At 40.0% G+C, this 26569-nt stretch overlaps 1 protein-coding gene across 1 annotated transcript; it reads left to right on the top strand.

The window, feature by feature from the left end:
• Nucleotides 1–25684, top strand: GRIN3A (glutamate receptor, ionotropic, N-methyl-D-aspartate 3A; the record flags this gene model as incomplete). Its single annotated transcript, XM_010011141.1, has 5 exons — nt 1–605; nt 6061–7108; nt 21481–21626; nt 23111–23226; nt 25533–25684. Coding segments are annotated over 5 exons (2067 nt in total), but the record flags the coding sequence as incomplete, so codon positions are not given.
• Between the last annotated feature and the right edge of the window lie 885 nt (nt 25685–26569).

Consider the following 26569-nt stretch of genomic DNA (forward strand, 5'->3'; position numbering starts at 1 on the left):
AATCCCCTTCACCTGCAGATGAGTTTAGAAAACTCACCGAGTTCTGATGCTGATGTCACTTTCTCAATCCTTGCAATGAACAACTGGTACAATTTCAGCCTGATGCTGTGCCAAGAAGAGTGGAACATCACAGATTTTCTCTTGCTCACACAACAGAGCTCCAAGTTCCACCTGGGTTCCATTATAAACATCACAGCAAACCTCACTTCAACCAGTGACCTTCTGAACTATTTACAGTTTTACCTGGAGAGCATCAAAGACACAACGTCTACCATGGTGATGTTTGGATGTGACATGGAAAAAACACGGAGGATTTTTGAAATAACAACCCGGTTTGGTGTGATGCCTCCAGAACTTCACTGGATTATTGGGGATTCACAGAACGTGGAAGAACTCAGGACAGAAGGTTTGCCACTTGGTCTCATCGCTCACGGCAAGACAACACAGTCAGTCTTTGAGCATTATGTACAGGATGCAATGGAGCTGGTAGCAAGAGCTGTAGCAGCAGCTACCATGATTCAACCTGAACTGGCTCTTATTCCAAGTACAATGAATTGCATGGACACAGATGAAAGGAATATCACTTCAGGGCAGTATTTGTCAAAGTAAGTTTTTCCTTTTTTTCTTTTCTTGTAGCTAGTATTTATGGTATAAAAGAAAAACAATTTTTCTGCTCCTCCCCACCATTTTCAGTGGCTTAGCTATTACACCGTTAGCCCTCACACACGTTTATTTCAATATTTCCTCCTGCTTCATTCCTTCGGGGCAAATAATGAAATAAACTTGGCCACAAAAGGAAATTAAGCCAGTTGTAGAATAAGATGCTATTCTATGAAGTAGAGATCACATTGTAAACATAGGCTGGGTTACAGAACCTGAAAGTATCTTATATTTATGTTTATGCATATAAGAGGAAAAAGTCAAGGCTGGTGTCAATTCTCTGAAGTTTCGAGATACCTGAGAGAATGCAAAGCACAGTGAGAATATTTGTGCTACCAAAGCAAGCAGAGGGTATGAATGCAGATGTGTAGGCTGTGCTAGTATCCTTCCATGGAAAAGAAACAAAAAAGATGCACCCTGACCACCTCAGGGGCCACTGTTCTTGGTGAGAGCACTCAAAACGGCGAAGGGCTCTCTCTGTTGCTTGGTGTGGGAGGCTCCTCTTTCAGCTTTTGCTACAACTATTTTCGTGGACCACTGCATGTCACTATACTTAAGTTAGTCCCAAAACTGCTTGGGGATTCACATCTAGAAATATTCTGCGGTTTAACATAAGAGAAGGAAAATTGCATGGTTCTTTTTAAAACAAACAAAAAGGTCTTTGCCAGGTGTACGAATTCATCAGCTAGTTTACATCCAGTGATCGTTGCATGTTTTCCCTCCATTACACCTGACTTTCAGCCTACAGTTTTGCTGGATGGAATTTGAATAAAAGTTCTTGAAGATTTTTCTGTGTTTGCAACATTTTTTAAATTGTATCTGGCATGTGTCTTCACAATAATGTGGTAACAGCACTGCTCAAAACACAACCTTTTGAGGCTCTAACAGTTCCTTAGTCAGCATTCATCCATAACTTAGGGGTCAAAAACTCTCAAAGAGTTTTCAGAGAGTGAAACAAGACTTGGCAATAAATACTGCACTGGCTTGCAATATTGCTGACTTGTGATATTAATTTTGTCTCATTATTCTGGGCATCTTAACTAGATCATACCTAAGTTCTTGAAAAGTAAAACTCAGCAAGAGGCTTCTTATTGTAACAAATTCTGAGGGCAGTAATTTTATGAACAGAATTTCTGAGGATTATGGAAAGATTAAGTTAAAAGGAAAGCAAAATTAAAGCTCTTGAAGGTATTCCTGCAAAATATTTCATCATTGCTTTCTACAGAAAACTGTAAGCTCTCTCATGAAAAGTGACTGCTGTAACTTTGATTGTATTTTGGGAGACAATATGCAGTTTCACATCTATGAAATTTCTTGTCCCATCATCTCAGTAAAGGTACTGTGGAAAAGAAAAAAGGATCGTATGCTTAGCCTTTCTTTCCCTCGGCACTTGCTCATGGACCCTATTAAAGACAAAATAACAAGTTAGACCTCTGTTTTAAATCACTGCAGCTGTTTTTATAGTGCATGAGTGAGACAGATACCTGATGGCCTGTACTGATGTTAGCAGCGTAACTATTAGCTGTGAGTGCTACCAGTAATTTCTCAGGTGTGAAGCACCAGTGAGTGACTTAACTGTGACCAACCTTGTCCATTGCACAAGTGCTTTAAGCCAAGTGATGCACCTCCAAAGATGAAACTTTTATCTGGTGATTAACTGAATGTTTACTAATGTGGGCGTTCTTCTGCCTGAGTGAATCCATCTGTCTTAATATGCAGCCGTGGAGATGCAGTGAGGAGGGATGGAGAAGACACAGTGGCACAGACCTTCACCTACTGCGGGGAGTAACTAAGCTGGCACAGCTGACACCTGAGCTTTCTTTGCCAACACTGCACTCATACATTGGCTGTGCAGACATTATAATGACACCCAGGAGCAGAATAATGATTGTGAACAAGACCAAGATCTGCTCCATGGCAAAGCATGCTTTTATCTATATAGATACGGATATGGATATAGATGTGCAAACCCCTGAAAATTATGCTGTTGTAAGTCTCCATACATCATTCCTTTTACAATGAGGTCTATTCCCTGATCGGTTCCTGCCTGCTCATGGGAGGAACATCCTTGTTGATGGAATAAGGCATTAAAATTTCAGAGCCTCATCTTGTCTTATAGCTTTAATTAGTCTTAGAGCTTTAGCTAATTTTACAGCTTCTTGAGTGATTTCAGCAGCTTGCTGTTTGTTTGCCCATTCTAGTTCTTGCCTCCAGTAAACTTCCCAAGAAAAATGTGGAATGGCCAAACCATCAAGCTTGCAGGAAAAGGAGATAATTTCCTGAAATCATTCTTAAAGGTACTACAAAGAGATTGCTGCTTGAGTATGGTGATACTGCTAAAGCTGTAATAAGCAGTTCATATAACAAAGCACATGAAAATCAAATAAAGCTAAAATGAGCAAAATGACAGACTTTGGACTCGTTGGTCAGGCTAAAGTGATGCTGGTAAAGCTTTGATACAGCTATCAGAGCCTGTCGGTGTGATCATCAGCTCACACGTATTGACATGACATCAAGGAAATTCATTCAGCTCTCAGACTTGAGGATCTAGCCCTTCATGTTCTGAAATTTGTACACATCATATTTCCATACGAATCTGTCACTAACCCTACAGAAAAGATACTGGTCAGATATTGGCAAAGTGTCTATGCAGTACTCAGCACTTACAGTTCCCAAAGATTTACACTGGAGATTGCTGGGTTGAATAATGTAGTCAGATACTCATACCTGTTTCCTAAAATTACCGAGTAAGAGAGTTTTCACATGAAGTCCCTGGCATGAGTTTCACTAGCACTGAATACAGCATATGCAAATGATTACAGCCATAGCCAATTGTGTATAAAATAAAGTGTTGTTAAAATGTATCTCCCACGTGGTTCCCCTCACTTATTTTGATTCATGTCCTGAAACTACCAAAACTATAGAACATACAAATCAGCTGCAAAAGTAAGCCACTAACTCTGTAAGGTAGCCGAGTCATACATTTAAATGCTACTAAATCTCTGATAAATATATCAAATAAATAAATCTCAAATAAATATTGGTTTGATTTTCATCTGCTTTTTTATAAGAACTGCTTATTACAGCTTTAGGAGTACTACCATACTCCAGCAGCAATCTCTTTGCAGTACCTTTAGGACTTCCAACACAATTCAACCACAGGACAGGTACAGAGGGCTTGGTTCTCATGGGCACACTTAGTTCTACAGTGAAAGTCAGAGCACACAGTGCATAAATTCCACTGTTCTCATTCTACCTACAGAAAATAAATCTAATATATTATTTCATGGCTTTGTCTACTCCCAAAGCACCTGATCTATAGCATTCTGATATCCAAGTTGTGCTGTGGGAGCAACATGGGGAGAAATTCATCAGAACATTGCTAGCTTATTCCATCTGAAGACTTGTCTCCCTCAGTTTTGGAATTTTGTGAATTGTTAATGCTATTTTCCACACTTCATTTTTTTTCCACACATTTCTTTCAAAATTTTACATTCAGACCCGTCTACAGTGGTTTTACTGTTACTGTCATAGTGATGGCTTCAGCATGTAAGCCTAGCAAGGCTTCTAAAGAAGTTGCAGAATTTTTTACAAAGACTGAGAAGGGGATATAAAAACCAGATAAGTTTATGAGCACAAAACCCTTTCTTTAGTGCTTAAGATTGCCTTCTCCTATAAACTTTGTCTTGATAGTGTTTACAGACACAAACATGCAAGTAGACCATCAAATATAAAACACAGGGTAGGAGGAAAGGATTAGTCAAACAGTGGCAGACACCACTGATTAATCAAGTTATGGTATCATTTAGCTAACACTAGACAAAGTGGTAAAGGATTTTAAACCATATGTATGTGTCTGTCCCAAACTCAGCCTACTCAAAACAGACTGCCTAGGAAAAAATTTGAAGCCATGTCAGAGAAGGCTGTCACACACACAACCACACTCAAAACTACATTATTTAATTTTGTAAATTTACCCTTTGCTGAGGACAGAAACTGATAGGATCTTGAAACATACACAGTCCAGAGTTTTAACCACTGGAGCTCCATCAAAAGTCATCAAAACAAAAGAGTAGAGGCTAGGCAGAAGTATGCATGCACACACACTTGCTGCAGATTTATCCTTTTCAAATCAATTTAAGGTTATACTTTATCTTCTTTAACTATTGGTAAACAACACTACTTAGTGTTTATGTCTTGCTTATTGAAGCTGGAATGACAGCTATAGTCTTTATACAACTTTCAATACTTGCTTTCATCCAATTCCCAGAACTAATGCGAGGTGTTACATTCTACTGTGACAGCTAGTTTGTCTTCTGAATGCCTCTTGCTGAAAGATATGTGCCTGACTTACTTTACACCATGTTAGCAGCCATTCAACTAAGTTGTTTTTTATTGCATCACCATACTAAGGCTTAAACAGTCCCTGCAAAATGCATAGCAGCTTTCTTATTAACAGAATACAGTTCAGATGTCATGGTGTTTACGCAAAAATGGATTTTCTCCTTACAGCTCAGCTCCCTGCTCCTCTATCCATGTCATTTTAGCCTCTTTGATAATGACTTAACCAGAAGCTGAATTTCACATAAGGGGAAGACAAATACTAGCTAACACTGCCACCCACTACAAAGGAAATACATAACTTTATTGTGAATATCTGGAAAAGTAAAAGCCCAAAAATCTTAGTGCAAAATGTGCAGTGCAAAACAGGGACACTTCATGAGATCTACACTTTTAAGAACACTGCTTTTGCACATGTTTTAAAAAAGTTTTTTGGCTTTTTTTTTTTTTCCCAAGAATTAATCCTGACTGTCCTAGGGCAGCCATCTTTTACTGAGTCCCTTTCTTCATTCTGAAGTGGCTAACAGTGATTTACCAATGCCAAATTTGCTTTTTCAAATCCAGATTGGTTCACTTCAGAGTGCTTGAAAGCTGTTGACAGCACTTCAGTAGCCTCTCTTATGTAAGCTGTATCTTACTGAAATTACAGGATTTTTCTTGGAAGGACATTTTGTACATAATTTCCACTCTTCCATTTTCATACGTATTTTTATCTAGGAAACTGACTACAGATCTGGTGAGTTCAGCTGCTTAGAACTAACCTATGTTTCATTAATTTGTGAGGCAAAGGTAGGTGAAAAAATTGGTGTTCTCTCACTGATTTTTCCTTGTAGGTAGAAAGAACATCTTTCCTGAAGAGTTTTCATTTGCATTAGATAACGTAGGAGAGCACATCCAAGTACTTCAGTCAGAAAGTGCGTGGTTTGTTCACTATGCCATGAGAAAGCTATTAATGATCCAGGTGTTCAACGTCATGCCCAATCTATTCTCTGAAACATAAATTCATGGTGTCTTAAGTTAGCATGATGGCTTCAGTTGTCTGCTTTCTCCTTCCAACAGATTTTTAGCCAACACAACTTTTGATGGCCTCAGTGGCCACATTAAGGTGAAAGGCTCCTCCGTTGTCAGCTCAGAAAACAACTTCTTCATCTGGAATCTGCAGCATGACCCTGTTGGAAACCCAATGTGGACTCGTCTGGGAAGCTGGCAAGAAGGAAAGATAATAACGGACTATGGGATATGGCCAGAACAGGCCCAGAGGCATAAAAATCACATGCAACACCCCACCCGGCTGCACCTCAGAGTGGTAACTCTCATTGAGCACCCATTTGTCTTTACAAGAGACGTAGATGATGAAGGTCTTTGCCCAGCCGGGCAGCTGTGCCTGGATCCTTTGACCAATGATTCAGCTGTGCTGGATAACCTGTTTGAAACCCTTCAAGGAGGGAATGACACTGTTCCCATTGAGCTGAAAAAGTGCTGCTATGGCTACTGCATTGACCTGCTGGAGAAGCTAGCTGAGGATATGAATTTTGATTTTGACTTGTACATTGTTGGTGATGGAAAATATGGAGCCTGGAAGAATGGCCACTGGACAGGGCTGGTGGGAGACCTTCTTTCTGGCACAGCTCACATGGCAGTCACATCGTTTAGCATTAACACTGCTCGCAGCCAAGTGATTGATTTCACCAGCCCTTTCTTTTCTACCAGCTTGGGTATCTTGGTGAGGACCAAAGACACAGCAGCTCCTATTGGAGCATTTATGTGGCCACTTCACTGGACTATGTGGCTGGGGATATTTGTTGCTCTGCACATCACAGCTATATTCCTCACCTTATATGAGTGGAAAAGTCCTTTTGGGATGACCCCCAAGGGAAGGAATAGGAACAAAGTCTTCTCTTTCTCCTCTGCCCTGAATGTATGCTATGCAATCCTGTTTGGAAGAACGGCTGCCATCAAACCCCCTAAGTGCTGGACTGGAAGGTTTTTAATGAATCTCTGGGCTATTTTCTGTCTGTTTTGTTTGTCCACATACACAGCCAACCTGGCTGCTGTCATGGTAGGAGAGAAGATCTATGAAGAGCTGTCTGGAATACATGACCCAAAGGTAAAGCATGTCTGTTGTTATTAACTCAGAATTTTCTTCTTCCCTGTCAAAATTCACTGCTGCATAATTTATAGTTTCTAATAAAATCAGAAAGCAATCCGCGTGTAAAGCAGCAGTGGCACTACAATTAGTTACTACCTGATAGCATTACAGTAGGAAAATTCAGTGACAGAGGATCTTTAAACATCCATAGAAGCGTAGGGGGTGGGTATCAAAGATTAAGGGTGAAGGAGAAGTTGAAAAATTTTGGTGTTGCCCAGTGCAGAAAAGAGAAGTGGCTTCTACGTGCAGATTAAGAGTTTGATTTCAGTTCTGAGTCCTTTCGGCTATTGTTGTTTCCACCAGTTGGATGATTTGGGTCATCCTGAGATCTACTCAAACAAAGTAAGCACGCTGGATGAAGAGAAAACCATTGATGTTCTAGGCAGGATTTTGCAATAATTTCCCAGGCCATAATGGTGCTTACAAAGGCTTTACTGGCAAAATTACCCATGAATGCTAAATCAAATGGAGCAGAACTGAAATCTTTTGAAAAATCCTACTTTCTGCATCAAAACAGTAGAATTCATTTTACAAGTAGTCAGACATTTGATTTGCAGTGTTGTTTCTGCTGAGAAACTGTCATGGAAGGAAATGAATTATTTTGTATACAACCCATCTGCAAATTGTTCAGACTTCCTAGCACTTTTTGGTAAGGCAAGGAAAAATGTAGAAGCAGGACTGCCTCTACCCACTCTCTCGCAAACTCCCAAGAGGGAATGAAGGGATCTTCGGTTGGAATTCAAGTCTGGTCATTTGTAAGACTTTTCTGATTTTCTTTGCTACTAAGTAATGATCACGAAAACATGCGTGCAGAAGAGTTTGTATAGAGAAGGCAGGGGACACAAGAGAAGGCATCATCTTCACCTGAAAGTGACTGTAGGGGACAGGTTGGCAACAGCATATTTCCTTTGTTTGGCACTTTCTCCAGTGAAGGTTTGGTTGTATTGTCCACAGTTTTATACTTATGACTGTGGTACAAAGCTTTGAAACCATTCATCATTAGTTTGTCACAGGTGAAGTGAATTGATACAACACTGTGCCACTGGAAAAAGTAATCTGAAGAACTCAAGAACTGAACATTTACTTTGCTTTCATAAATTGTGTACTTAAAGGTTACATATGTCCTTCCAGACAGGAAAGGCCAAGCTCCATCTGTTAAAACCTTGCATTCAGACTAATGACCAAACAGTTTTGACTTTGTTAGTACAACTTCTGTCTTATTTCCTCCAACTTTATCTAAATTGTTGCTACCAAAAATATTTTAAACAAAGAACAATACTCTTTGTGGTTGGCTTGAGGCACTCTAAAATTGATTTATGGCTTAAAGCAAATTGATACTAATAATCTGCCCTTCTTCTCCCAGAAAAAAGTAGCATAAATACTACATCAATAATTTCATCAATTTAAGGTTCAATTTAAGTCCAAAAATCATGTATTTGTTTTATTCAGAGCATTCTGAATAAGCAAATGAGATCTTTCATCTGAATTTCCACAGCTCCAGGAATATCTGTTATAGTCTCTGTTGTGTGAGACGTAACGTTGGCTTGAAAATTAGGTTAGTCCTCTACTCTTTGCATCAAGTAATTCATTAAATCAAATTGCATCAGATTATATTCTATTTTTCTGCATCATTACTGTAAACACACATGGAGTTCCTAAGAAAGGTATTGGAAAATTTCTGCACTTATAAGGAAATCAAGTTATTCTAAAGCTGTACTGTAAAGCTTGGCTTTTGATTTACAAAATTGAGCGCAGAGTATTGAAACATATGGGATGCTGCAAACACAGGTGTTAGTCATGAGCAAAAGCACTGATGGTTCACAGTTAATAACCTCAGTGATCCCATTAAATCAGTTTAGGAAATGTTTGTGGCATGACAGTTGCAAAGGTACGTGCACCACTTTTTAGTTAGTTACTTAAACCATTTTTTTATGTGATTTAAAGGTTTGTGTTTTTTCCCTCAGATCTGCTTACATCTTTCTTTTCAGTGGTGGAGACTCATTTCAAAAAGAAGGCAGCAGGATGCAGAAATAATCCTTTTAGTGTTAACATACTTTCAAACATTCTCCTGCTGCTCTCAGGATACATATGCCCTTGTACTATGCTTTTGAAATGTATTTAAAAAACAACGACCAAAATAGAGGAGCAACCTTCTAGGGTGATGTCAGACATAATTTCTTCAGGTTGTCAGCCACAGACAGCAAATCCCATCTGAGATTGCAAACAGTCAGGAAGATAGAGAAGTTGAGAAAAATTAAAAGGTTTTTCTCAAGATTAGAAACCTGGTATCTAAAGTCAGTATTGCCAGGAATATCTATGTTCTCTCTTCTGGTTAAAAATAGACAGGGTTAGATACTCTCTGAATAAATAGCATCTGACTTTCTACAAAAATTCATGTTACAACACTGATGTTTAATTGATCAAGCAGTACAGTGTTTTAGCTGTTACTCGTTGCAGCTCAGCAAAGGGAGCATGGTCCTCCCGTGTTGCTGAAGTCTCAAAGTACAACATTTTCATCAGAAAAACACTGTGAACCAGCAGCCTGCCTTTGGGCTGGTCTGATCATTTGTCCTAGCTGCCTGTAGTAGCTGGAGACAGCTGGCTTTATTCCTGACATCTCCTAAACCTGTTTATCACCTTGCTTATTGTATAGCTCCTCAGCTCCTTGGTGATGACATTATGCTCAGCTATACTTGAAAAAGCCATGACCCAAAGTCTTTATCCTTCACTGGGGCCAATGCACATTTCCACAGTGGCAAGATCAGGTTGCTGTAGGTATCTCCTTAAAACAGAGCTGGTGTTAGAGGAGCACATAGGGACGCAAATGGGGATAGGCAAGTCTAGACAGCTGGCCACTGTCATATTTTTCCTGACTCACAGGAGGTGATAGCGTTACAGATTTACAGCAGCAAGTGGAGTATGCAGCCTCACAGGGATGGGCCAAGCAGAAAATGGGCACATTGATAAGCAGAGGGCTCTGTGTACAAAAAAAAAGACAATGATACCATTCTGCTTCAGAAGGCTGGCTGTTTTTCTTTTTGCCAGCCTTTTGGCAAATCCAGAAATCCAGATACTTTATGTTTCGTTTTCCAGTATGATTTCTGTAAAGCGGTACTATATGCATATGAGTACCCTAGGTCTCAGTGGCACAGATAGGGAAAAGAAGAAATTATCTCTAAGTAAACAGCAATGTCAGTGCCTTCCTTTGCCCAGTAAGCCTGCAACTAAGGTCCAGATCCAGTAAAACTCTTCATTATCAAATCAAATAATAGGGTCTTGTATGACAAGATCTCCCCAGGGAGTGGATTTTTTTCAGTAGCAAGGGGACTTGAAGGAGGGACTGTGCTTTCAGGCTTCTAATGCAAGAGCACATGTTGGAGATGCACCATGAAGTCAGGAGTGTGTTGAGTAGTTCAGATTATCTGGGACAAAATAACTGTGGAAGCCCAGAGGAGAGAAGAAACATTTCAAACATGCCAACAAGAAAGTATACAACAGCAGAAGCTGAGGAGCTGGACAGATTTTCTGTAAGGTGGCCAATGCCTGGTCTTTCTTTCTAAAGGTGTCATTCTTTCAAAAATATGGTGAGCTCTTCAGATGCTGTCCCACCATTGTCGCTTTTTTGAGAATTGTCAGCTTTTCTTTACATTGTTTAGGATACACTTGAGTAGCTGTGTCTGTTAATTTACTGTGGTTATTTTTGTACTTCTCTGGACCACTTTATCTTCAAAACAGCTTTTGATAATGGCAAAGCTTCTTTCCACATTGTATTTTGACAAAAAATACCTAACCCATTGAGATTCATGTAACAAAAAGGGCTACACCTGTGAATCCCACCATCAGCAATTTCACTGTGTTGTCTCACCTGATTTTACATGTCTGCAGTGGAGACATTATATATGATTTACTCAGTCTAATATGCTTTCATAGTTGTATGGGAGAGGTAAGCATGTTGGGCTGCTGTTTAAGACGCTTAACTTCAGGACAAGGTCACCTAAACCACCCCCTGAAGGTGCCTACTTCTCTCCGTTGTGCATGGTGGTGTATTAGCATGGCCAGCACTGATGTGTGACAAATACTGTAGATGCCCCAAGGAATACACTGCAGACATCTACAATTATTCTGTCAAGCACCATCCCACAACAGCCTTGGTGTGCTTCGGGATTAGTCCTTAGAAATCTCTGCTTCTTTTCTAATCCATTGTCTGAACGGTTGCTCTTAAAAGCTGTCCATCTTTTTTTTACGGAAGTAAGCACTTTGAGTAATCCAGGCAAGATATTTCTGAGATTTTGTTACTCAGGAATTCAGTATGTACAATCCACTTGATTTTTGTTTCTACATTTAAAATATAAAATGTGAGGGTGCAAGCTCTCATTTCTGATATATTATAATCTCAGTTAATTTAGGGGCCTTATGGCCGCTATAGTATCAGTTAAATACTGTATTAAAACTGTCCCAAAATATCAATGGCAAGTAGCTGCATATGAGCTTTAGCAATGCCAAACCATAGAAAAGGAAAGGTCCAGCCACTTTATAGGCCTTTTTCATTACTAAACACATGATTCAAATACCCGTGCATTTAATGATATTTTCCATCAAGTTCGGCAAGCTTTAAAGTGAGGCCATAACTGTTGTGTGTTTATTGATAAATTTTTTTCCTGAAAAAGGGAAGTCTTCTAAGAAGTACACTGAAGAAAAGGCTCTTAAAGACTGCTGTGGTCTTTCATTGCAGAAATAAGATGAATCATTGTAAGAAGAGCCACTTGCACTTCTGTGTATTAAATATATAATGAAATATCATGCGTTTAAGTATGCCTTAAAGGCATTAAATTGTATAGCAGAAAAGAAGTAACAAACTCAGTAGAGTTAACAGAAATCTTATTGCTCCCATGTGGTCTAGTATCTGTACAGGACTGCAGGATTCTTTTCTTTTCACAATTAAAAGAATTGGCTGCAAAATGTATAGAGCATGTATTTCTGTGCAGGAAGTCATTAGACACGAGAAGGTCATGACTCACAGCCTGTTAATTAATAGATGGTGCTTTTCTGAGTATTAATGAGTTGGTGAAGGATTTGAACTCAAGAGGACTTAAAGCGTCACAGAGATCAAAATGAAAAATACTCAGACAAAGCATAAATTAAATACCAAACTCTAGTCAGAATATAGAACAAGCATTGCAGAGCAATCACATATAGGAGTGACAGACACCTGCACTTAATGGAGGAGGTATCTTGGCTTCTTTAGCTTCCCTATGCAATTTATGGTGGTGAACACTTAACTTATTTAGCTTCCCCATCACCTCAGTAAAGCTTTCTTGTAAAGTTACATCTTTGGGGACTCAAAATCTGTCTAGTTGGGATTTTTATTAGTCTCATATCCAGTTTATCAGTCAATGCATTCAAGTGTTCTCCAAATGAAGTTTCCTTTCCCATCAAGACCTGCTTTTTTATGCCTTCTTGCCAACAGTTATCTTTGTTGTATCCGTGTATATTAGCCCTTACTGCTCCAGGTCTTCAGCTCAGAATGCCTCGTACTGTCATGTACTGTCTTGGCCACTCTTTAGCTCACCATGCTAATTGTTTGATCCAAATAATGTAAGGGTGCTGGTGGAAGGAAGGAAGTCCTGCTGTCTTCATTCCATGTGGTGCATGTCATGAAGGTTATTCTTTCAGCACCAGAAGGAATTAATGTATTTTAGCATTTTCCCAGCTGTATCCATGTCAGTTTCTTACTCTCAAGCTTCAGTGTACCTATATGTCATGTAATTTTAAAAAGAAGGAAAGTGAGCTTACCACTAGAAATAGCAAATCCATCATAGGTGGAGCTCAGACCCTTGCAAGAAATAATGCAAACAGAGAACTATGAGGAGAAGATGTTAATGAAGTAACTGGCAAAGAGGAGCAGAGAACAGTGAAGATGCATGAGGTTGATCTTATCACCTGGCAGATGGAAGGTACAGCATCATACAGCTGACTTAGCAGCGTTGAGGATATTTATTATTGTTTACAAAAGTCACAGCCATTGTGGTCTATAAACAGAGACCTGGATAGTAGCCTGGCTCACCTTTCTAGTGATAAAAGTCCTCAGTGAGCTCCTACACCTATCCCCTGGATTTCAGGGATGTCAAGGAGTCAAGTCCTCCAGAAAAAAAAGTAGTTTTCATTCAATAAAATAGGATTTGACTGAACACCAGGTAAAGTCAAATACTCTTGACCGTATTTCACTGTGCAGGAGGTCAAGGCATCCACTTGAGTCCATCATTTTTCTTTTACACTTCATGCTTAACACGTGCCTCCTAATCACTTCCAAACTGATTCCAAGAAGGAAAACAATAACATTTAGTCCCAGTGGTCTGTCAGTAACAAAGTACTGCTGTGTTTTACCTTCATTTGATACTTTTGAACCAAAAGCCAATACAAATAACATATTTAAGAAATTAGGGCTGTGTTGGTAGACAGTTCCACAATCTGCAGTTGGAATCTTTGTCCTGGTAACTGGTGACCCATTTTGCAGCACAAAACCTTTGTTCCTTTCCTGGAAACCACTGAGCAATATAGCCTTGCCTTACAAGTTTAGACAGTGCCACCACAGAGGATGGTATTCAGCACTGGTAGCTGGGGTCAATTGCCATACGACCAGGGGGCAGGAGGATTGACAATGTGGGTGTAATTGACCAGCAACTGCTACAGCAGGAGAAGTTTTTAAGGAAAAGGATTTGAAAAATTATTGTTTTAAAGGCAAGAAAGCTACCTACATTTCGGGCTACTGTCACATTAGGTTTCCCCCTCCAGCTCTCAGTTGCTTGTAAAGAACTGTGATTGCTTTTTGTCTGCAGACCTGAGACTTGGGATGGAAGAGGGATTATTTTACCAGAAATCTCCCATGTCTCTGTGAAAGTTTGAGCATGTATTCAGCCAAACAGGTCTCTCTCCTTTGCTTCTAATTTGAAAAAGACTTCACCTGCCTTACAGCTATATTAGCCCTATTTTGCAGGAAGGAAGCAGAAGAACATGGTCAATGAAGTGATTCAGTCTGGAGCATTTCAATGGCTGCTTTGTGCTGCTGAAGTGTACTTCAAACTGAAGTGTACTGAAAACTGATCTGTTGCCTGTTGGGAATTACAGCCCTTTTCCTTCCTTTTTTTTTTTTTTTTCCTGAGTCTATCCATTTTTCCTACAATAATTTATGCTTACTACCCTACAGTTCTCAGCTCACCTGGAATAAATCCCAACTCAAAGATCCCTCTGTTCGGAGAACTCTTTACGTGCTATTAAAAAACAGGTATAAACACACCTTTAAGTTTATATTCACCAGAGTTCTGTTCTTATGGAGCTTTTTGTACTGCCTGAGAGTGCAATCTTCAGAGATTAACCTGTCTACCACAGACTGGAGTCCCCAGTCTTATCCCTTAGCTATACAGCTTCTGCAGCACACAGAGAAGTAAAGCAGATCTTCTAGTTAATTATTAGCACTCACACAGAGACCATCAATAGAGAGGCTTTGTATTTTTAAACAGATACGTATGTCAATTTCTTTTCATGTATGCTCTTGTTGCAATGTGGGAGAATAAACTGTCAGTACTGTACTGTGCATTTGTTCCTGAATTGAAACTGCTTATTGACTTCAATGAAGCTGTAAAGATTTATGGCAACTGATGACTTAGCTGAGTTGGATTAAAAGAGACAGGATTTTAACAAAATCTAACATTACCCTGCCAAGCCAAGAGTCAACTCCACTGACATTTTTTGCAGGAGAAAAGGGAAAGTGAGCTTTCAAATGTATTCTGTGCACACCATCTCCTGGAGGCCGTGGGAACGTCTCCACTTCTCAAGCTTGAGCACATGGGACAGTTTCTGAACAAAGCCTCCACTTCCAGAAGTTCAGTTGTGAATTTTCAGCTGTAAAAATCTGAAATTCATGTGCTTCACTGTGAATAACTTTCTTTTCTTTCATCTCCCTCTGCACTCCATAAATATTCACTAGTTAGTTTTCAAAAACTCTTGCAGATAAGTAGGGAAAAGCCCATGGCCAGAGTTCTACATTGTTAGGGTTTTTTTTAATTTTGTTTGCTTTGTTCTTTTTCCCGTGAAAGTTTGCTCAGCACTACCAATTGCATTTCTTTTATCAGTGGGTCATAAGAAATCTATTAGCAGCTAGACAAGCAGTTAAATGCATTGGTTACGTAAGGCAAGATAAAATATATACCGAAGACAGAAGACTCACTGCAAAATAGCAGATCTGTAAAAGCATGTCAGTTCTTCACAGCAGAGCAGACCACTTAATGCTACCCCTCTCCAGCAATTAGCAACTGAAACTGAACAGGTTTTCAAGATTCTGTGGCAGTTCCCTGGCAGAGATCGTGCTGTCACTTACAGCAGTTCTGCTCATACGCGACACATCCATTAAACACCACACTTGGTGTTACACCAGGTAACTAAGCACTATCATGGGACAAAGCTACTGAAACCTGTTCATGTAATTTTTCCTGAGAAGTTGTTGTAACAGTTAGGAAGGTGTTTTCAGCCATATTCTACCTTTCTATACACTGTTAAAATTAAAAAGCAGTATTGTAGGTAATGGTAAAAGCTAAATCCGCATTAATTCTGCGTCTGTCACTGCAGGGTGCAGTCACTGGCACTCCACTCCACTCTATACTGGGTTGCCCTTTTCTCATTTCCCTCAAAGAATAATTCGTGGAGTTGAATTCGGTAAAGGAGAGGCTGAATGAATGAATGATGAAATAATTTTAATGATTTGAGATGCCAATTAGAAATCAAGTTCCTGAAGTTTTCCCTCCAGCCAGCTATCAAGATGCACAGAATAGTTCTGAATTGGATTCAATGTGACAGTGCACCCCATTGATCAAGTAATGGGAAAGCATTTCCAAGATTTCAGTCACTTCATTGCTGTAGAAAATAGCCATAACTTCACTTCCCAACAGTTTTTTTGTTTAGACCTTCATTGTCTCTTCCCAGCTCGCAGCAAGCTCAAACTCCTCATCATCAGAAGGCAATATTGTATTGCTTTTTTGGAGCTGAGACCATCTTTTCACTGAAGCTTTATTCTGAACACCTAGCGTTCTTACACACTGCAAAAATACATGACAACCAAAAGTGACAGAGACCTCAAAATGTTAGCAGACATGACAACCAGGGCACCAAGGAGGGAGCCTTTGAGCCAAATCTTACAGCTTTGCAACACTGAAAGGTCATACGGAAGCCAGAACCTTCTAGGAAGGCCTCAAAACCCAACCGCCCAACTTTGGAGTATTCAATGTTAACTGCTGGAAGCATCTCATGAATTTTCAGTTTTAAATCCCGACTTGCATGGGAGATTTCTATGCCTGAGTCTTTTCAAGTCTAAGTCTAGGTATCCTCAGCCTAGCTGATGGCACTGAATGCAGTGGCACTGTATTACATAAACTGAAATGTGCCAAGTAATGCAAAATCTTGACATTCAGGATTGTATTTTCCTGTTCCTGCTCCTGTGGTTTTATCACATTGGTATTTTCATGCATAATTGACACCCCGAGCCATAGATGTATGCCAATACCCAATTCTTCTCAACATCTTCCCAAATAAAGCAAGTTTTCCACTTCCTACTCAGCAGATGTTTTAACAACAGAAGACAGAAACCAAGAAGATCTAGAAGTAAAGTGCCAAGCCAAGGAAACTGGTAGCTGCAGTATTTGCGTTTGGCAGTAAGCAGCACAAATATCATTTGTCTAGTAGCACAATGCTATACAAGGCAGAGAAGACTTTTGAGAACTCCCCAAGCTTTTCCTGTCACTGTCAGCTAGATGGTCTGTGAAGCTCTTGAGTTTCATAAACACTACTTGACCTCGCTGTCTTAGTGCTCAAGTGACCCAACACCAACTTCACCTCAGCAGTTGAAGGCATTCACATTACCCCTTGTTTTCTTACAGAGTGTAAGAAAACATTACTCCTTTTTTGTTTTCTTACCCACAGTATGTTTTCTTCAACAGTGAGAATTGTTCCTGGAAATACCAGCACAGCACATACATCCCACAGTAGATAATTGTCCTTAGAGGCCACAGGTACTGCACTGGTATCCCAATTCCCGAAAGCATATTCACTTCCAAAGGTTTTTAGCCTTTCCCTTGCACCTTCATCCTGAACTTCCCAAAAAGACTTTCTAGTCCTCCCTCCCAAGAATTCTCTCTTCATCTTCCATCCGACTGTCTGACCTATGCAGCAAAATCCTCTGGTCTTGGCATTCCACAGCACTGAATCTGTGAATTCTGGTGCTACATCCCTTTGCTGTGAGGTCTGTCATGCCCATCTCTTGAGTTTGCCCCACATACTAACCCAGATCCAAATGGGAGGTCACCATGTGTCTCACAACTTCATGGTCAATAACTTTCTTGCAGTAGACTGGGGAGATGGTTCTAAAGCATGGCCATTCATGGGGGATACCAGTGCTTCAGGTATAAAACTGAGTTTACTAATATGAAATCCCTGATACCCAGTATTTGAACTGCAGAAATTATATTGTTAATTGCCAGAGCCTTCAACTTTTTTGGGAAAGTCACTAACCGGCAACACTAAATAGCTTTTTAATCCCTGAAAAACATTGTTTTTTTACTACCCCATTTGTATATTCATATACACAGTTACATTGCCCATGCTATTGGCATTCCCCTATTTCTCCCACTCAGCAGCTCAGCCAACACAGTCTGCAGTTCACTGTGGTGGCCTTGCTAGCTAGCATTTAAAGGGCTGGTTACTCACTAAACTCTAACAAGACCCATGCGTGGCAGCAACGCTTAGGTCCCATGCACTGCATGGAGTGGCTGCTTGGAAGTACAGAGTTAGCCTGTTCTAGTGGCTGAGGAGCAGTTACCTTCAACAGCAGTGACCATTTTAAAAACAAGTGATTTCCCTTGCTCCCAGGTCTTCAAAAGGGAGGTCTGGCAGTTAAAGAGATGAATAAAGAGGGATGTATCATCTGTACCCATAACTTTCTTTTCATCTGGTTCATGGAATTGTCAAGCCAAGACTTCCCTGAAAGCCTCTCTAGGTCAAAACAAATGTTGTTTCAATTTGTTACAGCCGTAGATGTCTGCTTTTGGAGAGACCTTGTAAGGTTATCTAAGCTGAGTGCCAAGAAAACTCATGTCTGGAGATGGACCTGCAGCTACTGCATTCATTTATTCTTAATCATACTAGAATCACTAGCAGATCTCCAGCTTCTTTATGGATGCAAAAAGTGCCAACAGTTCCTGCTGCCCATCACCAGCTTTTTGATGGTTATTCACCTTGACACTGACTGAGCTTTGAATGAAAAAACACAGGAGAGTATCCACTGAACTGTAGTATTCACACACTAGTAAATTTGGAGAACTATTCCTTCTCAGTAAGATAGCTTTCATATTTGTTGTTACTGATAAGAAAGTAATTGTCTTCCACAAATCGCCAGTTAAAAAAAAAAAATCTTGATTATTAAAATTGTGACTCTTCAAAAGCGAATTTTACAGAGTTCAGGATTTCTCAGAGCCCTAAGTATTAGGATTTTGTTACTAGTTTAAAGAGAACAGAAAGACTTTTTCAATATAGCACACTTAAAATGCAAGAAACACAAAAGAAACAGACAATGAGAAACAGAAAAAATTTAAAAAAAGATAAATAATCAGGCAAGACTCACAGGAAGACTATGACATTTACCTATCCTGTCGGGACAGAGATATTTTTGGTTTCCATCTTTTCATAGAATCTTCCCAAGAGAGGACTACAAAAAGTAAGAAATGAGCAGTGACAACTGATGAGCCTTGTTTCCGTCATGAGGTTTTTATCTTCTATGACGCTTAGCAGTCTTAGTAGATGAGCAGCAAAGACAGTGGAGGTAGTCCATTATCTGCTTTTGACATCATTTTGCATTGTTAATCCACTATTCATATAACTGCAAGCAAATATTTTCCTCAAGTGGATAGGCAGCAGTGACACAAAAAATAGAAGTCCCAAAAGACATAGAGGATTAAAACACTATTAAGATTTATCCTTCCTAAAAGGAGTCAAGGGTCATCAAATACAGAGTTGCAGACACATAATTATGCTGAGTTAGATTACCAGAAGCAAGTAGAGCATAAGATGCAAGGGATCACTACATAACTTCCTTACATAGACTTTCCAAGGCTTCCCACCAGACATATGGTGTTGCTAGAGACAGGATATTAAGCCAGATGGAATTTTAATCTAATATATATTCCAATATTGTCATCATTTGAGGTGAAATTTGATGAAGTGCCCAACGCAAAGCAAAGCATGGGCAGTCCTCAGCAAAGCATTTGGGACAGAAAATTGCATGAAGGTGCAGTTCATTCTCTCTTTTGTTCTAGCCTTTCTCACAGAGGCTTAAATATTTAGCTAGATGTAGACACTGGTGACATTCTCAGTGAGGGAAACTTTCCAGTGAAGTCAGGAATCACCAACTGCAATTGGCATCATTAGGTGGGCCACAAATGTCACAACCAACACCTAAGTTGTCTTGGAAGGTGGAGGTGTGTTTCAGTCCTGAGACTCAGTGGGGTTTTCAGTTTCCTCACTGAAACTGCGAAGAAATAAAACCTATAAAATAGTGCTGACTGTGGTGACAAGCTTCTTGGGGCATTAAGTGCAGGGAACCCCCTCTAAACTAATTCTTTAAGCAGGTCATCTTCAATGTCTCGAGGCTAGACCTAGATTTGGGTTGACAGCATTGTGCTGGAAGTCTCCATGATGTATTGTCACAGCACAACTCTCTGTTATTTATGTCTACTGGCACTTGAATGTTGCAGCCAGGCTTCCAGGCGGGAACATTTCCCTCTGTGCCCACAGTCCTTCTGGCACAGCATGCACTATGGCCAGCTCCAGATGGAGGCACACTGTGCATTGCTTGTTCTGTGGTCATCAAGTGCAGAACACCTCTGAAAACATAGCAAGACTCCCTCCATGCCAACAGTCTTGTTCCTGGGTTGCAACACTGGGACCCGACCAGCAGAGCACAATGTGGAAAGCACCTGCCCACTTTACAGATAAAAATTACCAGAAAGACAGTATATTCATACCTTGCAAGACATCAAAATACCATCCAAAAGACCTTTTTCTGTTCCTTTTCAGACTGAACCAGACGACTCTGCATTTATGTTTGACCTTTGTTATTCTTAAATACACTTTTTTATCCATGGGGTCATTGACGAGAACAGTGGGAAAGGTCTTTTGTACAGCTTTTTGTTGCCCTACGCTGTTTTCTATAGATGATAATGCAGAGAGCCAGATGGATCAGCAGAACACGTCTTTGCTTGGTCTTTGCAAAGCAGAGCATGGCCATGGTGAGATCATCTTTGCAAGCTGCTGTGAAGACCGTGAGCTTCCTGGGAAGCAAATAGAGCATGACTACTTCAGCCTTAGTTTTATTTGGCTTCCTGTGCTCTGAAAGTTCCACATTTTACAGGCTGGTACATTGCTGAAGGCTTTCCAATTAGTATTTTCTTGGCAGCACTCAGCCATCTCAACCAAGTGCTTGGCATAATAGAGGACACTGCCTGACACCTCCATTGCAAAGTGAGAATTTCCCCATGAGTCACTAAACACTCCAAAGACAAACAGGGTACTTCAGAAACAGAAACTTTTGAAACTTTTGTGAACATCCAAAACTACTCAGGGGTTTAATATAGCAGATGGAACCAGTTGTGAAAATGAAAGATTGCAGAAGTGCAAAACTTGCTTCCAGCTTTGGCTATGCTGAGGGGTACTGAGGAGGAACTTCTTGCTGCCTGTGGAGGCATTTTGGTGTCCACAGCACTTCAGTCCTGAGATTCTCTGTGAAGAATGTCAGCAAAGACAACAGCAGTGTGTGGTAGGCTTCTAGAAAGGAAATAGTTGTGCTACCCTTCTGCAGAAGATTAAATCTCTTCTTAAGGAGTCAATAAAAGACATCCTGCCAAAGCAAATCCAGACTGTGGGTCATTCACTGGTTACCCTGAGCACCAGAAAGTGGATACTAGCAAGCCTAGAGGCTTCTTACGACACTTTCCCAAACACTGATTGGTTTAAACATAAGCCAGCTAAAAATCTGGATTTGTAGTTTGAGTGTCTCAAGGGAAATGTTTTTCACATTTAAAGAAAATCTTGATAGTACACAAACAGGTTAATCAGCCACCTGGTAAGTATTTTCAAACTTTCTCTGTAATCAGGAAAACTGATTGCAGGAAAACATCAGAGGCAGGTCTGTGAAGGCTGAGAATTTCTGACAAACTGTTCACACAGCAGACCAAAATGCCAGATGTGAAGGAGGCAAATGACTCTGCTAATCTGTAATTTCATCTCCTCAGCTCCACCACCCATCCCAAGGGTTTCGGTTTGGAACCGTGCGAGAAAGCAGCGCAGAAGACTATGTGAGGCAAAGCTTCCCAGAGATGCATGAGTACATGAGACGGTACAATGTCCCTGCAACCCCAGATGGAGTGGCATATCTAAAGTGAGCCTCTGCATACAACAGCAGATCTGGTCCTTTGACCAGAATGCATGGCAGTGAAATGGTGATGGGTTTCCCACTTTCAGTTTTCCCACTTTCAGTTTCACTTACCCCACAAAACAGTCATTGAAGGGAGTGTGGCAGATGAAGAGGAAAGCATGTAATCACCTGGAGGGAGTGATACTTGGAAAGCAAGCTAGCATAGCACTAGCTGGAGTATTCCCAGGAGAGCAGTGCTTCACACTAACTGCTAGGGTGTGATCAAGCATGGGCAACGTATAAAGCCTGGCATGTTCCTGTGCTTGGGAGCCCTTCATCAAGCAGCAAGAAACATTCAGAAAAAAACCTCACAATCCAAGCAAAAGCTGCAAATGAGGTTCCCCAGCATCTTCAGCATGCTGGGAGGAGAGACGGTTCTTGGAGAGAAACCTAAAGCATTTATCATTAAAATTAATAAAAGAAACATTAGACTGGTTAAAAAGTAATAACCACAAAGTCGTCTTGCTTTGGGGACTAATGGTAGCACTGTGTTTCAGAGACATTTGTGCCTAACAACCTGGGGTCACACAACTGATCTACTCTGCCAGGAAACAGGAGGGGTGATAATAAGCTTGAAATAATTCATTCATTTTACACATAGAAGTTGCATAACAGATGGCTTGAGAATTTTCCACCAGAAGTTGTTTCCTGTTTACGTATTTTTCCCAGACCCATCTTCATGATAATTAAGATACATGGCAGTTTCTCTGAGTTAAACTGGAATCAGTCCATTGAAATCAATGAAGTAATGTAACTTCACACCAGGAGAACACCCAGACCTGTAAGGTGAAAAGAGTGGAGGGTGCAGTCCCTCGATCAGATGAGAATAGTCATAGCAACTGTTCTTTCATATCACCATTTTATGCAAGCATGCTATTCACAAATTATTATGTTATTAAAATTCAGTCCTCTGTGTTCATGAAGACTGAACATAGGGAAAAGCTGATATAGGTGAAGGGAATTAATCTACCTCATATTCAAGGAGAAAGGAGGAGAAACACCTTTGAATGAGTTATTCTCCTGCATTTTTGCTCTAATGTTTATAACTTTAACATCACAAAGAAACCAAGGCAGTGCTAGTATTTTAGCATTTTTTTTATCTTTTCCAATAAAACTTTATGCTACCTTTCAATTGAGTCAAAAGTCTAACATAATGTAGTATTTGCTACCTTTTGGATCAATAGTATTTCATGAGAGCAAAATAAGTCTCATGCCTCACTCTCCTGCTCAAGATGCACAAAGTTTGTATTTCATGCAAATTGCATGTATTTCCTTCATCAAAATACAAATCAGTTCTGCATTATAAATGCAGGAGTGAAGATAGCAGTCCCTGGTCTCTGTTTTCATTCAGTAATCTTCAAGAGAACTACATAGAGAAATGTTCAGCGACCGTCACTGAGTCTCAGACCGTGAAGTGATTCTGTTTCTGACTTTGATGTTGAATACAGGCATGATCCAGAGAAACTCGATGCCTTCATCATGGATAAAGCACTCCTAGATTATGAAGTATCAATAGATGCTGACTGCAAGCTTCTAACTGTGGGAAAACCCTTTGCCATTGAAGGTAATAATAAGTTTTATAATGTACTGTTCTATTTCTCATGTGTTGCATTTGCTTTATTGTGATTTGGTATTCTCAATGAAACTATGCAGGTAAAACTGTGGACCCCTTGAAGATTATGGTAAAATTTTCAGGGATTAAGCAGAATGAAGATTTCACCCTTTTCTTGAGGTTTTTGAGCTTTCAGATCACTTTTACCATCTGTTGCTGTGCTCTGTATAGCAATTATTTAAAGTGCTTAGACAGTCCATCTCTGAACAAGTAGGCTCACTTTAAATACACACGTTCAAAACTCAGTGAAGTATGTTCAAAATGCTGTTCTACAGCTTCGTTCTCATTTGAAGCAGAAAAATACTTTTCCCATTTTAAAGGTCAGCTTAAAATTCCTGCTGAATCTGTAGCTAATGGAAGCTAAAGAAGGGAGCCTACCCTGCTACATAGCCTCCTGCAGCCCTGGTGTATTAACAAAGGACAGGTCAGAAGGCAGCCTGGAGGCTTGTCTGAAGCTGCTTCCAGGATGGGTGAGCACATTAGCAGCTATGAGACTTCAGGCATCACTTTTGTGATATATGGCTAATGAAAATGATTGAAGTGCCCTCTTTCCTCCCCTCCAAGGGCAATCATTCTGGCCGCTCCCATTGCACATTAAAACAACCTCCTTTAGAAATATTCAAACCTGATTGAGGAAGGCAATATGCTAAGTGAAGGCCAGAGGAAGCAGAGCATTTTAATCATTTCAGCTACAAGCTTTTTTCACCAGCAGTAGGCATTTTGTAGAACGCTTCTTTTTGCTATACCTCATCAGTGTCTCCCATTTGAATTCACACCAGAGACCTGAAAGCAATCCATTTTCTTCTCTTCTTTTTGTTATTGGGGAAGATAGATGTGCAAATACCTGTTAGGGAGGGTTTGTGTGTGCTCAGCTGCATGTTTCACTATGTGTGTGAAACTCGATAAATCATCCATTTCAGAAAGGTCAACTCTGCTGAAGTAAGCCATCAGCTTCCACAGCTTCAAATCAAGTCAAGCAGATTTCAATACAGAAAAAAACAAATAAACCCCAAACTGTATGTTTTCACATAACTAGACTGCATATCACCCAATTACAAAACAAATATGCTGCAAATATGGTATCCATGAACCCTAGCTATGCCTTCTCTGAAGCTGTTTCTTCAATGTCAGCAAATAATACATTCAGGTAGAAATACAGGCACAATGCACAAAAGTAAGCAGCAAGGGAGATTTCTGTTGCAGGTACACATATCCCCACATAATTCTGCATCATTGAAAAGCAAACCACTGTGATGGCAAGTTTACCATTCATGTATATTTGGAGGGGGGTGTTCATTTTTTTCCTGTGTTGTTTTGCTGTTTGTTTTATGGGTGGTTTATTTGTTTGTTGGGGATATTTTTTAAAGGAGACAGTCTGAAATTCTGAATTGAAAAAAATCTACAGTGGACTAGAAAGGACTCTTTACAGGCAGTTGGCAGGACATCTCTGCATGCAACTGTATGTCATGTAGGCATGAATAGTGTTTGTTTTTCTAAAGTCAAAACCCAGATTCTGCAGATTTCAAGACCATATAGTTACTGAATCCATTTTCATTTACACTAAGTCCCTTACTGTAATGTGGTAAAAGACAACACAGTGGCTAAAAACTGCATTTATAACTATCTGAAGGTCCATGTCACTGCCAGAGCAGAACTGCGCAAATGGAAAGGATATCCCCTGGGCTTTAAATTACCGTGTAACAGCAATACAGACTGCTCCCATATACGTTTATGTGTATGGGAAGCATGCACATAGCTTCTCATCAGAAAATACATAGGAAGAAAAGAAAATGTCACAGCTGACACCAAATCACATCCACTGCTCTAACAATGTAAAGGGATCACACAGCGGTTTACCTGGCATTAAGGCCCTTTTACATTGCTTAATCAAGATAAAAAAGAAGAACCCATGGCAAGGGCATGCAAAACGCTGTGTTTCTAGAGATAACACAGATTTATTAACCTATCTGCAAGTCCATCTTAAGTTTTTCAGCCTCCAATTTTACATATTATTTCTTTGGCCTTAATAGTTTTGAATTTGTGTATCTTGTTTGAATTAGGTTAGTTTATTTTGCACATCAAAAAGTCTCATCTCATCATTCTCAGTCCACGCTAAGCCAGCATCCAGGTTTCAACTGGCTTGCTGAAAGAGAATGCCAACTTGATCTGCCACGCTGGTATTTGACAGCTGAAATGAACATACTTTAGCAAAAAGCAGACAAGTAAAAGAGAGATGATTGTACTGTTTTTCTTTCTAGGATATGGTATTGGTCTTCCCCCCAATTCTCCGCTCACCTCAAACATCTCTGACCTGATAAGTCAGTACAAGTCCCATGGTTTCATGGATGTTCTGCACGACAAATGGTATAAGGTTGTTCCATGTGGGAAAAGAAGCTTTGCTGTCACAGAGGTAAGTGATGAACTTGGGTCATATAAATAAGGATTTTCTCAAATTGCTGGTTATTTCCCCTCATTCACAATGTGCGGTAGACGTACACACAGAACAGAGATGGGATGCAGCTGAAGTAAAGCATTAGGCTTCAAAAGCAATAGATGCTATGCCCAGCAGCATTCAGATCAGAGCACAAGAAAAACCAGCAAGACTATGCTGCTAAGTTAGGCACATAGAGCATGCATGAGAGAGCCCTTCTGGAGACAAATGGGGCATGTAAAATATTATTAACAGAACTGATCTGGCACACTGCTTAACAGATACATCTCATTCCACTCAGTTATGTGTGTCACCATCCACAGGATCTGTCAGTGATTCTGTACCATCTCACACAGGAGCAATCGCTAAAATCACTAGGACAGAGACCAAAAGGAAGAGCAAAAGAAGCAGAGAGAGTGGGAATTTAGTACATCACAAATTTCTAATATAACCCTGATCACTTCCTAACATGGGTGGCATATACGTGTACCAAAGATAGGACCAACCTAGAAACAGTCCACTAAGATATCATGCCAAGAATAGAAGAGAAGCAGGTCTCACATCTAAGTAGATCTGCCAGAAATGGAAGTAAATCTCCATGGATTTACGTCCTGGTATCAAATCAGAGGAGTTCTGTGAGCTGATGGCAGCTGAAGATGTAGGCCATTATTTATGAGAAAAAGATTCCTCTTACCAGAATAGCAGTTTTTTGTCAAGTCCTCTAGATTGTCAAGGAAATAAAGTACTGAGGAATTAAAAGATACAGCAATGCATGAAGCTTAGAGCATACACTTTTACCTCAAGGTCTTCCAAAAGACATAGAATCATAGAACCATTAGGGTTGGAAAGGACCTTAAGATCACC

This window comes from Nestor notabilis, unplaced genomic scaffold (assembly GCF_000696875.1).
Source record: "Nestor notabilis isolate BGI_N333 unplaced genomic scaffold, ASM69687v1 scaffold8473, whole genome shotgun sequence".
In the NCBI taxonomy this organism is placed as follows: domain Eukaryota; kingdom Metazoa; phylum Chordata; class Aves; order Psittaciformes; family Psittacidae; genus Nestor; species Nestor notabilis.